A 20,076-nucleotide genomic window follows, 5' to 3' on the forward strand; every position below is an offset into this window, starting at 1 on the left:
GCACCTTGCAAAGATGGGCTTAGATGGTGCGGCATTGACTCCAAGGCACATGCTTGGAGGGACACTGCTGATCAATTGAAGGGACTGATGTACATAGGGGTCCTGATGGCCCATATCAGAGAGGATGTCATAGCATTCTCCATCAGGGCTTCCATAGGCAAAGGTCCTGGGCAGGAAAGAGCAACAGATACTGCACTTTGCAGAGATATGCGCCTCACCCTGACAGTACAGGCTGCATTGATATTTGTCACAGATGGAGAAGATCAATGGCAGAAGATGCAATTCTTGAATCCCAGGACTCTGGGCATAGTCCCAGAGCTGAGGAGAGGGTCCCCAACTGGAGAGAAAAATACTTTATATTATACATATTAAACTTAAGAATACAACTATTCACAATTTTTTTTAAATAAGTTATGCAATGAAAAGGACAAAATTGTAACTCAGGCCCTGCATCAGTAAGGAATTGGAGAAGCATCAGTCCACACTGCCTCTTATACCCTCAGTCAGGAGCATGAGGGGAGCTGATGTGCATATGTGGGCCAACAAATGCTGCTTTGAAGTATTTCCAGACTTAGATGTATGGCATGCATGCGTACCTGTGTGTGAAATATACATATGGACCATCATTCGAAGAAGAATGTGGGATGTTAAGTTGTGGTATGCTAAAGTATAACGAACACTAAGATGAGACATATAAGAAAAACATCTTAATAGCGAAAGGGTAAAAAGATGCATAACACAAGCTCTGACAATAAGATCTGCTATTGTGCAGTTGGCTGGGAGGTGGGCAAGGCACCTTAAATCTTATGCCAAAAAAAAAAAAGTCCAAGATGTATCATGAATAAAAAAAATTAAAAAAAATCAGATATTAAACAGATGAATCAGGTAATTCGGAATTAAGTTCTTCAGATATCTGATGGAAAATATATTTTAAAGTTGACAAAATTTTTTGCATCAACAAATTCACCATTTTCATTACAAAAAAATAAGTTTCACGTGATAGAACACCAAGACCTTTACCCCTATAGTGGAGATCTCTGTTTTAACAAGTATTGTTTGTCAGTTTTATAGGTATAAATGATACCAAACTGTGTTCCAAAGCATAAGATTCTCTGCTAATATAAACACAAATTTTGTTCTTGCTTGGCATTTTGTATAAAAAGAGCCAAGAATATGACGTGTGATTCACTAATAGAAGAACTCAGCTGTCTTTGAAATTTCCAGTTTTGTGCATTATCCACTATTTGCAACTCTAGATCAACGTTTTTAGGAAGTGTGCTGCAATTTTTGGATAGATTTGCCTTAAATACCAGTATACAACCTATCCAGAATTCCTTAAAGCTGAAGGCTTATAGATAAGACGGTTACTCACCTTTGTAACTGTTCTTCAAGATGTGTTGCTCATATCCATTCCAGTTAGGTGTGCGCACGCCGCATGCACGTTCGTCTGAGATTTTTTACCCTAGCAACACTCGGTGGGCCGGCAGGGCGCCCCTTGGAGTGGCGCCACTATGGAGCCTGATATATACCCCTGCTGGCCCATCTGCTCCTCAGTTCCTTCTTGCCGGCTACTCCGACAGAGGGGAAGGAGAGCAGGTGTGGAATGGATATGAGCAATACGTGTCAAAGAACAACAGTTACAAAGGTGAGTAACCGTCTTTTCTTCTTCAAGTGCTTGCTCATATCCATTCCAGTTAGGTGATTCCCAAGAATTACCTAGGCGGGGGGGTCGGAGAGAGACATTGCGGAATCTAAGACCGCTGAGCCAAAGGCGGCATCGTCTCTGGACTGCTGGACCAATGCATAGTGCGATGCAAAGGTGTGGATGGAAGACCAGGTGGCCGCGTGGCAGATTTTCTGTATGGAAACATGGGCCAACAATGAGGCAGATGAGGCTTGACCCCGAGCAGAGTGGGTGGTGAGATGGCCAGTCGGAGCGTGAGCCAAGCCATAGCATGCCCGAATACACGATGTCACCCAAGATGCAATACACTGGGAAGAGATTGCCATGCCCTTCATACGTTCTGCCACAGCTACAAATAGGTGAGGTGAAAACTGGAAGGGTTTGGTCCTCTCGATGTAAAAGGCGAGAGCCCTGCGGACGTCCAGAGCATGCAGCTTCTGTTCCCGTCGCGATGAGTGCGGCTTTGGAAAAAAGACTGACAGGAAGATGTCCTGATTAACGTGAAAGGCAGAGACGACCTTAGGGAGGAATGCCGGGTGCGCTCGCAGCTGTACCTTGTCCTTATGGAACACCGTATACGGAGGATCCACAGTCAATGCTTGAAGTTCTGAGACTCATCTAGCTGAGGGGACAGCGACTAAGAATGCTGTCTTCCAGGACAGGTACAGCAGCGAGCATGTGGCTAAAGGCTCAAAGGGGGGCCCCCCATGAGCCTGGTTAAGATGAGGTTCAGGTCCCAGGTAGGGGTTGGGCATTTGACCTGGTGGTAGAGTCATTCCAAGCCCTTGAGGAATCTGGAGATTACAGGGTGGGGAAAAAACAGAACTGCCAACTTCCCCAGGATGGAAGGTGGAAATAGCTGCAAGATGCACTCTTAGAGAAGAGATTGCCAGACCTTGCTCTTTGAGAGACCATAAATAGTCCAAGATAGTGGGGAGTAATACAGATTGAGGAGACAGGTCCTGCTGGGCGCACCAGTGACAGAAGCGCTTCCATTTAGCGAGGTATGTTGATCACGTGGAGGGCTTTCTGCTTCCCAGCAGCACCTGTTGCACTGCAGCGGAACAACGTAACTCCGATTGGCTCAACCAGACAGCAGCCATGCTATCAGATGAAGGGACTGCAGGTCCAGGTGGTGCAGCCTGCCGAAGTCCTGTTTGATCAGGTCCGGGCAGAGTGGTAGAGGAATCAGTTCTGACAGAGTCAGTTCGAGCAGCATGGTGTACTAATGCTGCCTCGGCCAAGCCAGAGCGATCAGGATAAGGCGGGCTTTGTCCCTGCGGAGCTTGAGTAGAACTCGGTGGACGAGAGAAAACAGTGGGAAGGCATAACAGAGATGGCCCGTCCACAGAATGAGGAATGCGTCCGACAGGGAGCCTGGGGAGCGACCTTGTAGGGAGCCGAACACTTGGCATTTCCTATTCACTCTGGAGGCAAACAGGTCTATGTGGGGAAAGTCCCACCTCCAGAAAACCGAATGGAGAATGTCCGGACGGACGGACCACTCGTGTGACAGGAAGGACCTGCTCAGATCTGCAAGTGTGTTCTGGACTCCTGGGAGGAAGGAGGCTACTAGGTCTATGGAGTGGGCTATGCAGAAGTCCCACAGTTGGATCGCTTCCTGACACAAGGGGGAGGATCGTGTCCTTCCCTGTTTGTTTATGTAATACATGGCCGTTGTGTTGTCTGTGAATATAGCAACACAACAGCCCTGCAGATGGCACTGGAACGCTTGGCATGCCAGCCTGACCACTCTCAGCTCTCTGACATTGATGTGTAGCGTCAACTCCTGGGATGACCAAAGGCCTTGGGTGCGCAGGTGCCCTAGGTGAGCACCCCAGCCCAGGGAGGACGCATCCATTGTTAGGGACATGGAAGGCTAGGAAGGATGGAATGGCAGACCTGCACACACCCAAGATGACGTTCGCCACCAGTCGCGGGAGCCTAGAATGCTCGGCGGAACTGTCAGAATGATGTCTATGGCATCTCTGCCCAGCCGATAGACGGAGGCGAGCCAGATTTGTAGAGGACGCATTCACAGTCTGGTGTGCTTTGTGACGAATGTGCATGCGGCCATGTGACCGAGGAGACCAAGGCAAGTGCAAGCCGAGGCTGTTGGAAAGCTCTGAAGACTTTGGACGAGGGAGACTATGGCCTGAAACCGATGTGGGGGTAAAGTGGCCGTTGCAAGGTTGGAGTCCAGCATTGCCCCGATAAACTCTATCCTCTGCGTAGGCACCAGAGTGGACTTGTCTAAATTGATGATCAGGCCTAGACGCATAAACAGGTCCTTGATGGTGGTCACATGGCTGATGACTTGTGCCTCGGAGGCCCCTCGGATAAGCCAGTCATTGAGGTAAGGGAAGACGTGTATTCGACGGCGTAGGGAAGCAGCGACGACCGTCATACACTTCGTGAAGACATGAGGGGCCGAGGAGAGGCCAAAGAGAAAGACAGTAAACTGGTAGTGTCGATGATTTACCACAAAGCGCAGATACCGCCTGTGCGGGGGATAAATTGCAATGTGGAAATATGCATCCTTCATGTTGAGAGCGGCGTACCAATCTCCGGGATCCAGGGAAGGAATGATGGTTCCCAGGGATACCATGCGGAACTTGAACTTTTTGATGAATTTGTTAGTCGTCGCAGGTCTAGGATAGGCCGGAGGCCCCCTTTTGCCTTGGGAATTAGGAAATATCAGGAATAAAACCCCTTGCTCCTTAATTCCTCTAGTACCTCCTCTATAGCCCCGATTGAGCGGAGCCTGTGGACCTCCTGGATGAGGAGTTGCTCGTGAGAGGGGTCCCTGAAGAGGGACGAGGGGGGTGGGAGGGAAAGGATGAAACAAACTGAAGATGGTATCCAAGCTCCACCATACGTAGGACCCAACGATCTGACGTTAACTGGGACCATGCAGGGAGGAACGGGGAAAGGCAATTGTAGAACTGAAAGGGATCCAGGGAGCCAATTAGTACACTGCTCTCGGGCACACTCTCAAAAGTTTGATTTGGGTCCTGGCGTTGGTTTGGTAGGACTGGAATTGTGACCCCCTTGAGGTCCAGAATGACGTCTGCGGTTGTTGCAACCTCGTCTTCTGGCAAAGTCTTGTCTTGGCCGAGGCACGGGGTAAGGGCGCTGAGGCTGGGCGCGGAATGACCGTCTTTGAGTCTGAGGCGTATGCATTCCCAACGAACGCATAATTAGGTGGTTGTCCTTTAGACTCTGCAGTCTGGGGTCCGTCTTTTGCGAGAACAGGCCTTGTCCATCAAACGGCAAGTCTTGTATGGTATGCTGCAGCTCAGGTGGCAGGCCGGACACTTGCAACCATGATATACGTCGCATGGCTATGCCAGAGGCGACCGTTCTAGCCGCCGAATCGGCGGCATCTAGTGAGGCTTGTAAGGAGGTCCTCGTGACCCTCTTCCCCTCCTCTAGGAGTGCTGTAAATTCCTGGCGGGAATCCTGCGGAACCAACTCGGTAAACTTCCCGACTGCCTCCCAGGTATTGTAATTGTATCTTCTCAGGAGAGCTTGTTGGTTCGCCACATGGATTTGGAGGCCTCCCGCGGAACAGATTTTCCGTCCCAACAAATCCATGCGCCTGGCCTCCCTAGATTTAGGTGCGGGGGCTTTTTGGCCGTGGCGCTCCCGTTCGTTGACGGACTGTACCATCAATGAACAGGGAGCGGGGTGCACATAGAGGTATTCATACCCCTTGGAAGGCACCATGTATTTCCGTTCGACCCCCCTGGCTGTGGGTGGGATGGAAGCCGGGGATTGCCAGATAGTGTCTGCTCTAGCCTGGATTGAACGGATGAAGGGGAGAGCTACTCTGGTTGGTGTCTCTGTGGACAAGATGCTAACCACCGGGTCCTCCACCTCTGGAACCTCCTCTACTGGAATGTTGATATTCTGGGCGACACGCCGCAGAAGTTCCTGGTGTGACCGGAGGTCAATCGGAGGTGGCCCCGACGATGTCCCCGCTACTGCCTCATCCGGGGAAGAGGAGGATGACAGCCCCGGGACAAGTGAGTCCTGCACTGACGCCTGGTCTGGGGGGACCTCTGTCTCTGGAAGATCATGCGGGTCCGGTGCATGTGCACTGGTTTCCTCTGTACCAGCGGGGGGAGGTCTGCTGACGGCGGCCTCGGGCACACAGTGCTCTGAGTGACCGGAGCGTGATGGACCAGTCGGTTCGCCTTAGGCTTGATGATAAGCCCAAGAAAAGGACCACTGATGAGGTCCGTGGTCCGGGCCATGGGCAAGCGTATCCAAATCCCCGTAGGAAGCACTGTCTGCATGGGAGGAGACGGATAGATGACGCGAAGGCCACGGAGGAGCTGAAGTCGATTGGACCAGGTCTCTGTGTCCATTGGACACTTGTCTGCGCGGTACCGGTGAATGGTACTGGGAGTTGTGGCGGTGCCGGGAGCGGGACCTGCGACCAGCGCGGTGCTGGAAGGTTGACCGGTGCCTTACGTCTCCATGCCGAGATCGGCTGCGAGAAGTACAGCGGTGCCGGGATCTGGACCGGTGCTGAGAGTACCGCGAAGGAGACTGGGATCTCGAGCGGTGCCGCGAGTACGACCGGTACCGGGATAGAGAGCGGTACCGGGACTGCGACCGGTGCCGGGATCTGGAGCGATGGCAGGACCGAGAGTGTCCGCAGGACCTGGATCGGGACCGGCGGTGTTCGATAGTGCCCGGCGAAGATGGTCTCATCATGGCGGGTTTGCCCAATGACTGAACAACCCGCACCGGTGGTGCCGGGGGTTGGGGCAGCCCAGGCTCCGTCAAAGCAATTAGTTCCCGAGCCGTGGAGAAGGTCTCCGGCGTGGAGGGCACGACGAGCTCGACCACAGCGTGCGCCGGGGAGCTGGTAGGCACCAGACTCGATGGCTCTTGTGAGACCGAATCAATGGTGCAGAGGCAAGCAGTGCCGCGGCAGCTGACTGTGCCGGGCGGTCTGCCTTGGATGTACGCTCCGACTGCCGCGTAGATACAGGTGCCGCAAGAGCCTTGGGCCTCTTGCTCCTCGGGGAGAGGGAGCGGTGTCGGCCAGAAAGTTGAGCTGGTGAAGACTGGTGCCGAGGAGTCTTTAATGGAACCGTGCGCTCCGGTGCGGAGGGGACACTTGTCCCCGGTGCCGGAGTCGGTGTCGAGGATGGAGGAGTTAGAGCTGCCTCCATCAAAAGCTGCTTCAGGCGAATGTCCCTCTCTTTCTTTGTCCGGGGCTTGAAAGCCTTGCAGATTCGGCACTTGTCCGCAAGGTGGGATTCGCCTAGGCACTTTAAACAGGAGTCGTGTGGGTCTCCTGTGAGCATCGGCCGATGACACGCCGTGCAGAGTTTGAAGCCTGGTGAACCGGGCATGGGCCCCGGTACTGGGGGAGGAGAAGGAGCTAGACCCCGATCCTCTTTAACTATATACACAACTACTATAAGAACTACTAATATAAATGTTAACTAGAACTATAGAAAAGGAACTATGTACACAATAACTATATAACGAGCGAATAGCTAGGGAGGAGGAGATCAGCTAAGCCGCACTCCACTGTTCCAATGACCGACATGGGCAGTAAGAAGGAACTGAGCGGCGGATGGGCCAGCAGGGGTATATATCAGGCGCCACAGCGGTGCCACTCCAGGGGGCGCCTTGCTGGCCCATTGAGTGTTGCTAGGGTAAAAAATCTCTGACGAACGTGCATGCGGCGCACGCACACGTAACTGGAATGGATATGAGCAAGCACTCGAAGAAGAACTAGTTATTTTCCAACGTCAGACTTATTTATAGTTCTCATAATTTGTGCTGTCCCACAAACTGATCTAAGTGTATGGGTTATACTTTATCCATTTGAGTTTTTAAAATGTGTCTTTGCAAGACATATACAATACAGTATCTATTTTATTTTCCATATTTTACTGTGGAGAAGGAGTGGAAAGTGATCAGGAACAGTCAACTTGGATTCACCAATGGCAAGTCATGTGTGACCAACCTGATTGCCTTCTACAATGAGATAACTGGCTCTGTGGATATGGGGCAAGCAGTGGACATGATACATCGAGACTTTAGCAAAACTTTTGATACAGTCTCCCACAATATTCTTGTCAGCAAGTTAAAAAAGTATGGATTGGATGAATGGTCTATAGGATGGATAGAAAGCTGGCTAGATTGTTGGATTCAATAGGTAGTGATCAATGGCTTGATGTCTAGTTGAAAGCCGGTATCAAGTGGAGTGCCCCAGGGTCCTGAGGCCGGTTTTGTTCAACATCTTTATTAAATGATCTGGATGATGGGATAGATTGCACCCTCAGCAAGTTCACAGATGACACTAAGCTGGGAGAAGATGTAGATATGCTGGAGGGCAGGGATAGGATCCAGAGTGACCTAGACAAATTGGAAGATTGGGCTAAAAAAAAATCTGATGAGGTTCAACAAGGACAAGTGCAGAGTCCTGCACTTAGGACGGAAGAATCCCATGCACAACTACAGGCTGGGGACTGACTGGCTAAGCAGCAGTTCTGCAGAAAAGGACCTGGGGATTACAGTGGATGAGAAGCTGGATATGAGTCAGCAATGTGCCCTTGTTGCCAAGAAGGCTAATGGTATATTGGGCTGCATTAGTAGAAGCACTGCCACTAAATCGAGGGAAGTGATTATTACCCTCTATTCGGAACTGGTGAGGCCACATCTGGAGTACTGCGTCCAATTCTGTGTTCCCTACTACAGAAAGGGTGTGGACAAAATTGAAGAGAGTCCAGAGGAGGGCACTGAAAATGATCAGGGGGCTGGGGCACATGATTTACAAGGAGAGGCTCAGGGAACTGGGCTTGTTTAGTCTGCAGAAGAGAAGAATGAGGTGGGATTTGACAGCAGTCTTCAACTACCTGAAAGGGGGTTCCAAAAAGGATGGAGCTCAGCTGTTCTCAGTTGTGGCAGATGATAGATCAAGGAGCAATGGTCTCAAGTTGCAGTAGGAGAGGTCTAGGTTGGGTATTAGGAAACACTATTTCACTAGGAGGGTAGAGAAGCACAGGAATGGGTTACCCAGGGAGGTGGTGCAATCTCCATCCTCAGAGGTTTTTAAGGCCTAGCTTGACAAAAGGCCTGGCTGGGATGATTTAGTTGGTGTGGGTCCTGCTTTGAGCAGGGGATTGGACTAGATGACCTCCTAAGGTCTCTTCCAACCCTAATCTTCTATGATTTTATGACACCTCAAAAATGAGAAGGGCACGGGGGAAAATAGTTTTAAAACTTTACACTGCTCACATCGTATCTAGTCATGCACATACTGAAAGGCGAATATAGAAAAGCATAAAGCATGTCAAGTCACTCATCTTCCTATCATCTGGAAGAAGGTTTATTATCAAAAAAATTTAGTAATGTTATAACAATTCTGAGTTATTTTGCGTAGTACCTCAACCAACCTTTTTTCCTTTGATTGTTACATTGAGCCTCGTCTTCACTGACATTTTCTCCAGGACCATCAGGCTTTGTTTGCAGGTTCTCAATTTCACTGCTTGCTCTCTTTTCAGTTTTCTCCTCCCTTTCTTTTTTATTTAGTGGCTTTTTATTCTGATGATTTATGGTTTTGCACTGCAAGAGATATTGCTGAATATTTAACATGATTTTATGGATGTGGACAGCATAAATTATATTTAAAACAAGTTTCTGTACTTATTAACATGACTTAAGATAAGTAGTTCTCAATCTTTGAGCATGATAAGCTCCAAAGTTATGAGCTGTGTAATAAATTATTATTAGAAGCGAGTCCTCAGACTTGCGACACAAGCTGGCAGGGAGAACAGCACACATTACATGCTGAGTCTCAGCAAATCACTGATTTCACTGTTCAAACTTTCTGATTAGCTCCCGGCCCTGGTCTCAGCCAATCAAAAACAAGCTACCCTCGTTGTGGAAGCCAATGAGAGAAGGGACTGCAAGGGACCCCTTCCAGCTTAATTCATTATAACGCGATCACAAAGTTATTTAGAAGCAATTCTGTAAAAAGCCAGCCCAATTCCACGTAGTATGGTGCTGATATTCTGAGCAGCCGTCTGTCTGCCTAGCCAGCCCTGCTGCTTCAGAGAAGAATCAAGGGAAACCTGCAGCCCCGACTTTAGAGAAGCCCCCAGCTCTTCAAAAAGTTCTGGAAAGTCAAAGCATATGTGAATTTGTGTTTATTTGAATGCAGTTTACCAAATAAATACATTGATATTGCTACATTAGTCATGTATAATTCATTTAGTACAAAAATCTGGGTTATTGTGGTGAAAATAGTGCATCAAACCTTGGTTAAAAAACACCCCAGCCCCCATACAATTGATTTATATGGGAAAAGCAGTTTCGACTTACGTTTCAACTTACAACACAATACTGAGGAACGAATTGTGTTGTAAATCCAAGGACTCCCTGTATTAAACAGATTTTAATTTTTCATTTAAAAATGTTTCTAAGTTACAAAAATTAACTTTAGAATGCAAACAGTTACAATTAGATGTACTAAATATGTAACACTGAGAAATGTACAATTATAAGTATTTTCAATAACAATGTATAAATGATATCTTGTTAAAGTGAAATTATCTAAATTATAGCAAAATATAAGAAAGGGAAGTTACTGATCTTATTGTATACAAAATGTGTGGTACCCATCTGTATTCCACTGTGGGTGAGAATATGGACCACATGCCTGAGACTAGAGAATTCTTGCAAGTGGTGTCTGTTGGCCCATGCTGTCACCTCTGCTCTCCTCATGCTTCACTCTGAAGATATTAGGAGTGAAGTGGACTGACCACCTCTAGTTTCTTCTCTGCTGTGAATCTTGTCATGTTCCAAAGCAGAAGGGAAGGACGGTGGATAATGGAATACAACTAGGGACTACACATCTTGAAGAATTCCAGTTACAATAAGGTAAGTAACTTCTCTTTCTTCAAGTGCTGGTACTTGTGTATTCCACTGTGGGTGACTGAAACAGTACTCAAAGCAGGAAGGTGCAAGAATGCAGGTGATATAACTGCTTATAGAAATGCTATCCCAAAGGATGTGTCAACAGAGGTATCTTGGACCAAGGAATACTGTCTCCTGAATGGGTGGATGCAACTCCAAATAGCTATCCCGCAGCTATCAAGCCAGGGCACCTCCTGAAGTGATACTACAGACGTTGCTTGTGCCCTTGTAGAGTGAGCCCTTACCCTACAAGGGGAAGGAAACTGTGCCAAGGATACAGTCATAAATCCACTTATATTCTTGGAGAGGATACAGCTTGTCCTCATACTTGTTCTGCTATGGCAACAGTCTAGGTAATTTTCTGATCTGTTTCATTCTCTGCGGGTAAAATGCCAACACTCACCTAACATCAAGGGAATACTCTTCTTGCTTGAGGCACGGGGCTTCAGGGACAAAAAATACCCACCCACAGGTAAGTGAATTGACTGGATTATGTGAAATTACAAAAAAAAAGTCTCTTAGGAATGAATTTCAGGTGTAATTGTAGTGAGACTTGGTCCTTATGGACTATTATGTATAATGCATTGGTCATTAGGGCCCCAAATTCACCTACTCTTCCAGCTGAAGTGATGGCAGTGAGGAACATGACCTCCTCTGACAGGTAAGACAAGGAACACCTGATTAGTGGTTCAAAGAGGGATTTAGAAGATCTCAATGATGGGTTGGTTACTTTACTGGTGTAAAGTTTCTGAACAGACCCTTCAAAAACCTGGCTGTTACTCAATGAGTAAAGACCGAGTAAATGTTCATTGGCAGGAGACATGCTGATATGTGGCCAGATGAACCTGTAGCAAGACCCTCAACTCAGTCGGGACGGTCACTAAGGTGTTCATGCTGTGCTTGCTGTGGTGTATATACTGTTCAGAGCCATGCTTGTAGGAAATTGAGTTGGAGTCTGCCAAATGGCATCAGATAAGTACATGATGTCATCTGCTGCAGAAGAGTGAGGCATATCTGAACTGATAATCAAAGGCTTCATGTAGCTAGATCTGAATTTTTATGTCATGAAATCTGTCCTTAGGGAGGTCAGCCTTTGCCCTGATGGAATCCAAGGTAGCTCCTATAAGTTCTATGCTCTGTGTCGGAGTCAGTGTAGACTTCATGTTTATGCAGATTCCCAGGAATACTAGAAGGTGGAACAGCAATGAGGTTAGCATTAAAGGCCTCTAGGCAAGAGCTGCCCATCAGAAGCACATTGTGTAAGCATGGTGGAGTTGCCTCATCTGAGCTGATACTATTGAGAACACTTTTGTGAGGGCTCTCGGAGGTGTGGTTAACCCAACAGGAAATACCCTCAATTTATAGTGCTGGAGGCCTACCACAACCTGAAAAATCATCTGTGGAGCGAATAGCCAAAATGAAAGCACATCTTTAGCATCAAGAGCTGTGAGCCATGTGTCCTTTTCTGGGGATGGTGTTATTGATGCCATTGTACTGTTGTGATAATTGGGTCTACAAATTTACCTAATTGGGAGCTTAAGAGTAAAAAAAGTGAATGTTTGTAAGATGCCATAACAATCTACAAATGTTGATTTCAAAATTTATGAAAGGGAGACAAAGCCTGAATTACTTCAAACAAAAAGGCCTACTGATATAACGTGAGGACTGTGTTAAGATCATGCTTGGTAAATACGAGAAATCTGTGAACCAAAATTGGTGTGTCCGAAAACAGGATTAACTAGTAGACAAAATAATGACAGGATAGACTATTCCTCAACCTCTCTCTGTGTGTGTCCTTAAAGAGACTGAGAAGTACTGGCGATTGGAGCCAGCTTTATCATTCTGACTGCCACCCGTACTATCTAGTGGGATGCTGGACCTTCTTCAATCCGATCCTGAAAGATGCCCAGACTTGGACAGGAAAAGGGAGAGGGACCCAGATGACACTGCAACCTTTATTGGCTCCGGTTGAATCTCAACCACCACGTGAGACACACCTTGAAGTCCTTGAAAAGGGATGAGAAAGAAAGTTTTGGAGGTGGGGAAAGAAACTCAATGGTATAGCCAGAAGGGTGATATCCAGCATCTACTTGTCTATTATCAACCATCAATTGTGAAATAAGTTCTCTAAACAACCGCCCAAAGTGGATCCTGGCATTGGGTGAAAATGGCATCAATATTGGTTTGTAGCCCTTGATGGTTTCGTCAAAAATATCTCTTGGTCAGGGAGTGAGACCGGGTGACTGCAGTTGAAGTGGAAGATGCAGCGTTGTGACAGTCTGTACTCTTATATTCACCTCTTCTGCAAGATTATGATAAGTTTTGTACAGAGTATGCTTTGTGAGGTATTTGAAAACTCACTTTGCTGCTCTTTATTGACCTGATAAAATGTGTGGCAACACGGTCTCCTGAACCTCAATTTGAAATGATTCTCAAAGAGAAAGACCTGTAAGAAGGGGAAGCAGATGCCCAAATTATTCCTCCCTTTCTCTCTACACACAATACACATAACACTTGAACAACAAAGGAAACTGCTTTGGACGCGGGGAGGGATCTGGACTGAAAAGAATTCAGCAGTAAGATTGCTGAAACACATAGTGAGAGAAACCTTTGCTTTGAATTCACTTCACTTGTTAAGTTAGGTATTAGCTGCAATTTACTTTTATTTTCTTGTAACCAATTCTGACTTTATGCCTCTTTACTTGTAGTCACAATCTTTTCTTTTGTAGTTAATTTGTTTTCTTATTTTATTTAGACCCAGTGTGTTTTGGACCGAGGTGTTTGGGAACCTCCATTTGGGATAATAGTATTTGTGCATCTTCTTTTCCATCAATAAAATGATGGACTTTATATGAGCTTACATCGTATAGGAGAGCTGGGCAGTCAGTACAAGATGTACATTTCTAGTGGGAAGTCTGGGACTGAGAATTTGCTGGTGGTATTCTGTGTTGTAATTGAAGAGTGGCTGGCTATAGGACTCATACTGTAACTGGGAGTAACTTACATGCTGGAGGCTGAGAGAGAGCAGACCAGGACAGACTGCTCTCAGAAAAGCAGTGTAAAAGGCACCCCACACTGGAGAACTGAGGGGACAGTTATTCATCGGTCTAGACTGTACTCTGGATAATATCACAAGAGTATCTTGGCCTTAGTATTTTTCTGCCATTTGTGAGGTGGCTCATAAAACTGCTGATGATAGAAGGGTTGTGGTAAGCAGCTCAGTTTGTAGGCGTGTTTATAGTATTTTCTCTTTAGGGCTGATATTTATATACCCAGAGAGCAGAAGGTTGCCCTGGAGTCCTTCAATGACTGCAATGAGTTGTCTGTCTTCTCATTGAAAAGATTAGCCACAGATCTTGGCCGCACCAAGCACAACTTAAAATGAAGTTCTAGCCATCTGTTTACACTTCTCAATAAGGGCTTGAAATTGAGCTCTTTTCCCCAATGTAACTTGTTCCTAAAGTCCAGGAACTTAGAAAAATTCAGAAAATCATATCTGGCAAAAAACTTGATAATTTGGGATTCTAAACTACAGATGTAAACATCTTCCTCCCCCTACGGTCTAGATGCACAGCCTACTTATCAGCAGGGGTGGCCGCTGGACGTTGTGTGGATCCTTCTGGTCACGTACAGTACCAAGGACTTTTGTGTAGGATGGGTGAAGAACTCCACTCTCTTAGCTAGAACAAAGTACATCTTTTCCACCTTCATTGGTCTAGGGGCACAGGTAGCCAGCATGTGCAATATAGCCCTTGCTGATTCTAGTATGGCTTCATTTACTGAGAGTGCAGGATATCTAAAAGCTTATGCTGAGAGTCCTGAATCTCATTTAAGGAGATTCGGAGCTCTTCCATGACACCAACTGCTCCTGAAATTTTTTGGATAGTCTGGTGGAAGACTGAGGCTAGAGCAACCACCTCGCTGAGTGATGAGGACATACTCCTATTGGTACCAGACATACCAAGGGATCTGGCTCATCTTCCTCTTCTCCCTCTGAGGCTATGGAAGGTTTTGGTTGACCTTTTGAGAAGAGGGGTCGTAAGGCTCCTTATTGCATCACATGGATCCCAAGTACCACACATAAAGCTACCATGGGACCCAATAAGGCCAGTATGAGCCAAAAGTAGGTCACAGTGGTCTGAGGTGTTTAGTACCACTCATCCTCTGGAGGGAGGCTGTGTTTCTGTGGCGAAGACTGGATCCAGAAGATTCTGCTACCTGGGCTGATCTCTTTAGGTGGAGGTGAAGCTGAATCTCCTACCTTGGAAAGGTTGGATATGGCTCCACTGGCAGTACTGTTGATTATACTGAGGGGAAAACTATGGCTAGTGGACAGGACGGCAGATAGACTTCTTCCAGAATCCCCAATTCCTGCTGCTGTTAGATCTCCCGGGTGAGGATGAGTCTTGATAACAAGGGAAATGTTGGGTCCAGGAGGAGGAAGTCCCCCTGCTTCACCCTTTGGAGGTTATGTTTTATCATTCCATACCTTCAGAGGAGGTGTAGATGGTTGTTCCTCTCAGGGCTATGACAGTACCACCAGTGAATGAGTCTCCAACCCAGTTGTTTTCAAAAAAAGTACTGGTGATTCCTGGTATGTCATGTTAGTAGGTACTGCAGTCAGTATCACAGTCAATGGTGAGCCTGGTACTGAAGACGCATTGCTCCTATGTGGCTTAGGAGGGGGGACACCCTAACTCCATATGACTTGGGCCTCAAGACTCACCTTACTTGGACAGGGTCAAAAGGAATCATCTCTCCTCTCAGAAGGTCATGGAGGGCATCTGCTTCAGTGTGTGTAAGAACGCCCCTCACTCTCATGATAGGGCCCAGATGAATGGACCTTCCTTCTGCTCCTATCTGCTCAGGACTCCAATATAATACTGGGGGCATGTTCCTTGATGACCCTGGCCAATGTATGGGGGAAACTCCTGGCCTAGATCTCACTGGGGCCTCTTTGCATGCTCAATAAGGTACTTCCAAAGCTGGAGTTCTCGCACCTGCAGTGTTCAACTGGGAAAAGAGCAGCTGATACTGTACTTAGATACTGCAAATATAAACTTCTCTGAGGCAGCACTGGCAGTTGTTGCTCCCCAAAAAGGAGTGGGGCCAGGAGAAAGTTTTTGAAGACCAGCATCCTGGGCATAATCTAAGTTCCACCCTGGGATAGCATGAAGGTTCCTTGGGATGGGGATTCTAACACTAACTGGGGAACTATTGAAAAAAAAAATAAGAAAATATAAGTTTGGACATTTACAGGAGACTAGAAAGGACCAGCTCCTAACTGTAGGATTCTGACTCAAGCTATGCAGAAATAGGCAGGAATTGGCAAGGCAGCTCATCCTCCCCCACGTCTTATACCATCGGTATGGAACTTAAGAGCACGAGTGAAAGTGCAGACCCTCGGACACTGCTTGCAAAAATTCCCTCATCTTAGGCCTGGTCTACACTACGTGTTTATACCGATTTTAGCAGCTGCACCCGTCCACACAACGAGGCCCTTTATATTGATATAAAGGGCCCTTTAAACCGGTTTCTGTACTCCTCCCTGACGAGAGTAGCAGCGCTGAAATCGGTATTACCATATCGGATTAGGGTTAGCGTGGCCGCAAATTGACGGTATTGGCCTCCGGGTGGTATTTCACAGTGCACCACTGTGACCTCTCTGGAAAGCAATCTGAACTCGGATAGACTGGCGAGGTAGACAGGAAAAGCCCTGCGAACTTTTGAATTGCATTTCCTGTTTGCCCAGCATGGAGCTCTGATCAGCACAGGTGGCGATGCAGTCCCAAATCCAAAAAGAGCTCCAGTATGGATCGTACGGGAGATACTGGATCTGATCGCTGTATGGGGAGACAAATCTGTTCTATCAGAGCTCCGTTCCAGAAGACGAAATGCCAAAGCATTTGAAAAAAGTCTCCAGGCTATGATAGAGTCCACAGCACAGTGCTGTGTGACAAGTGTAACGGAAAGCCAAAGAACCAAATGGACGCTCATGGAGGAAGGGAGGGGAGACCGAGGACTGCAGCTATCCCACAGTCCCCGCAGTCTCCGAAAAGCGTCTGCATTCTTGGCTGAGCTCCCAATGCCTGTAGGGTCAAACACATTGTCTAGGGTGGTTCAGGGTACATTTTGTCAATTTACTCCCCCTGCCCCCCCCCCCCCCATGAAAGAAAAGGGAAAAAAATCGTTTGACTTTTTTCAATGTCACCGTATGTCTACTGCATGCTGCTGGTAGACACGGTGCTGGGGCAATGAACAGTAGCATCCTCTCCCCTCCCCTCCCGGTGGGGGACGGTACAGTGCAGTAGGACTGGTAGCCGTCCTCGTCATCAGCCTGTGAGTGCTCCTGGCTGGCCTCAGGTGAGGTCGGCCGGGGGCGCCTGGGTAAAAATAGGAATGACTCCCGGTTATTCCCGGGAGATGGTACAGAAAGGCTGGTGACCCTCCTCCTCATAGCAACTGGGGGCTGAACTCCATCAGCCCCCAACCCTTTCATGTTGAAAGAAAAGATTCTGTACTGCCTGGACTATCATAGCAGCTCGAGGCTGCCTCCCCGTCATTTTATCTCACTATAAAGTCAGTGTTTCTTATGCCTGCATTCTTTATTACTTCATCACACAAATGGGGGGATCCTGCAACGGTAGCCCAGAAGGGTTGGGGAAGAAGGGAAGCAACGGGTGGGGTTGTTGCAGGGACACCTCCTAGAATGGCATGCAGCTCATCATTTCTGTGGGATCTGGACATGGAGCGGCTGTGCTCTCTGGTTCTCTGATATACTGGTTCTCTAGTACAGTTGCCCCATATTCTAGGCAGGACTATTTTTAGATACAACATTAAGGAGGGAATGACTCGGGGGGGGGGGTGTCATTCCCATTTTTGTCTTTGCGCCCCCGGCTGACCTCAGCAAAGGTCACCCAGGAGCACCCATGACAGCAGCAGACGGTACAGAACGACTAGTAACCGTCTCTGCTACCTTGCAAAGGCAAATGAATGCTGCTGTGTAGCGCTGCAGTACCGCCTCTGTCAGCAGCATCCAGTACACATATGGTGACAGTGACAAAAGGCAAAATGGGCTCCATGGTTGCCATGCTATGGCGTCTGTCAGTGCAATCCAGGGAAAAAGGGAGCGAAATGATTGTCCGCCGTTGCTTTCACGGAGGAAGAAATGAGTGAAGACATTTATCCAGAAACACCCGCGACACTGTTTTTGCACCAACATGCATTGGGATCTCAACCCAGAATTCCAATGGGTGGGAGCGACTGCGGGAACTATGGGATAGCTAACCACAGTGCAATGCTCCAGAAATCGACACTAGCCTCGGTACATGGACGCACACCACCGAATTATTGTGCTTTGTGTGGCTGCGTGCATTCGACTTTATACAATCTGTTTTACAAAACCGGTTTATGTAAAATCAGAATAATCCTCTATTGTAGACGTACCCTTAGTTGTATCCATAGCGAAATACACAGAGACAAGCACTCAAGATGAAAGTTTACTTACCAGTCTACTTGAACTGTAGTTACTGTCTTTATAGAGCCTCACTTACAGGACATTAATCTGTTTTAATCTTTAAATAGAATATCTCAGAAGGCTCTGACTAATGGAGCTGTAAGTATGTTCCCTAATCAATCCAAACATTTGTTCAAGGTTACAAAGAACAATGGGCACCAACTCTCATTCTTCCATTCCATTTAATCAGAATTTAAAAAACAGATTAAAAAGGGTACCAGAAGGTGGTTGACAATATCTGTCTATATATTTTACTTACAGAATTCAGGTTAAGGAATTTACAAGTAACTGTTTTCCATTGAATACTGCCTGTATACTGCAGATCACTTCTGGGAGATTCAGTAACAACAACTCTCAAAGAAGGAAAGTTGTGTAGTATTTTAAATAAATATTGGAAGACTTTTCTTTAATTGGGCATCATACTAACAATCAAAATTATGTTTTGCAAACATACAATCAAAGATTTTTCAGAAATGTTGCGATGATTGCTTTGGATCTGTTAGAATACACTTTAGGTATCGCAACGTAACAGATTTGAATGCAAAGCTTAACCCTTTAGACAGCCGTTTAGCAAAGATAGTCTCCCCCTGAATTTATTACCGTAAGCCATAGGTAATGTAGGAAACTTGCATATAAGTAACAGTCCTACATATGCTGCAGCTAAATGCAATTTTAACATCTTGCACTATGCAACCTAGCCTCACCTGGTAATGCAGGATCTTAGAAAAGTACTGTAAGGCAGACATATTCATACAGAAGTCAGAAGCCACCAAAGTAGCAATTTGGAATGTACCTTACTTTTATGGAATACTATTTAGGGCACCTCAGCAACTACGACTGGCATCTTACAGACTCTTTTGGTTGATGTTATAACCCCTAAATACCTCAAGAAGCAGCAACTACAACCAGGTAAATGGTAAAGATCCTTGATGCTGTAGAGCATGTGAAGCAATCTGTTTTGGTAGTGGTCTACACACAGAGAGAGACTTAAGTACTTTCAGTGGATCAGATGGAAAGACATACAGAAATAGACTTATTTTAGACAGAGCCCCAAATCAATCACACTGGCTTAAAAAGGGATTAAAGTCACACAGTATTTAAACCTCTTTGTGTACCTGTTCAATTTCTTAGCTCCAGTATAGGATAGTTCCCTAGTTTCTCTTTCCCCCATAGAAATTAGGGAATGAGAGAAGAACTCTTTCCAAATATTTCTGGGGAACTTCTATTCTCAGTCGTGGAAGAGAAGTTACTTCATGTTGCATTTTCTCACAAGAGGAATGCCTGAAAAGGTATGGGAATGGCAAAGCAGCTTGCAATAGACTCAAATAGAACTAACAGTGAATAATCTCTAGATTTCCAGCTATCGGAAGACTATACAAACTCAGACACTCTGACTTTTACTTCACATATGAAGTATCAAAGAGGGCATGGATGAGCCCATTTCTGACACTCCTTACTAATGGCTTATGTTTATTTTCAACTACAAAGGGAAGGCACTCTGACAAAGGGAGGAGCTTATCCCAAAGCAGATCGTTTTACCTCACCAGCAGCACCCACAAATTTGCAACTTTATGGTGCAAAGCTGTTGCTAAGCACATCTTATGACACAGTTAAGTTCATCATCTTTGTCTCCTTGTCGAAGAGTGTAAAAAGTGGCTCTCTTCATATCCTTGACCCCTCAGTGACCGCTGAGTGCGCCATGGTGTTGCATGGGTATATAAATGCTCAAAATCCAAGTAAGGAGCCCGATACAATCTATCCACCAACTTGTATATAGGTGGCATAGGTAACAAGGGTGGTATGCACCTCTTAGAGCTGTTGTTTCAGGCTCTCTGCAGACCCACATGGGCATCAATTGTCACTGGTTTACATCCTGTTCAGGTTTTCTCTGCAACCATAAAGGCTAATAACAATTCTTTAAAAAAAA

General features: G+C 46.6%; 1 protein-coding gene across 5 annotated transcripts in view; it reads right to left on the reverse strand.

Annotated features, from left to right (window-relative positions):
• LARP1B (La ribonucleoprotein domain family member 1B) overlaps positions 1-20,076 on the reverse strand; it is a 117,612-nt gene that overhangs the window by 60,657 nt on the left and 36,879 nt on the right. For all 5 annotated transcript variants that reach the window (XM_030564112.1, XM_030564113.1, XM_030564110.1 and 2 more), the window contains exon 4: positions 9,112-9,280. In XM_030564112.1, the coding sequence (XP_030419972.1) occupies positions 9,112-9,280 (169 nt within the window). The remainder of the gene's footprint in view (positions 1-9,111; positions 9,281-20,076) is intronic.

This window comes from Gopherus evgoodei, chromosome 5 (assembly GCF_007399415.2).
Source record: "Gopherus evgoodei ecotype Sinaloan lineage chromosome 5, rGopEvg1_v1.p, whole genome shotgun sequence".
Taxonomy (NCBI): Eukaryota; Metazoa; Chordata; order Testudines; family Testudinidae; genus Gopherus; species Gopherus evgoodei.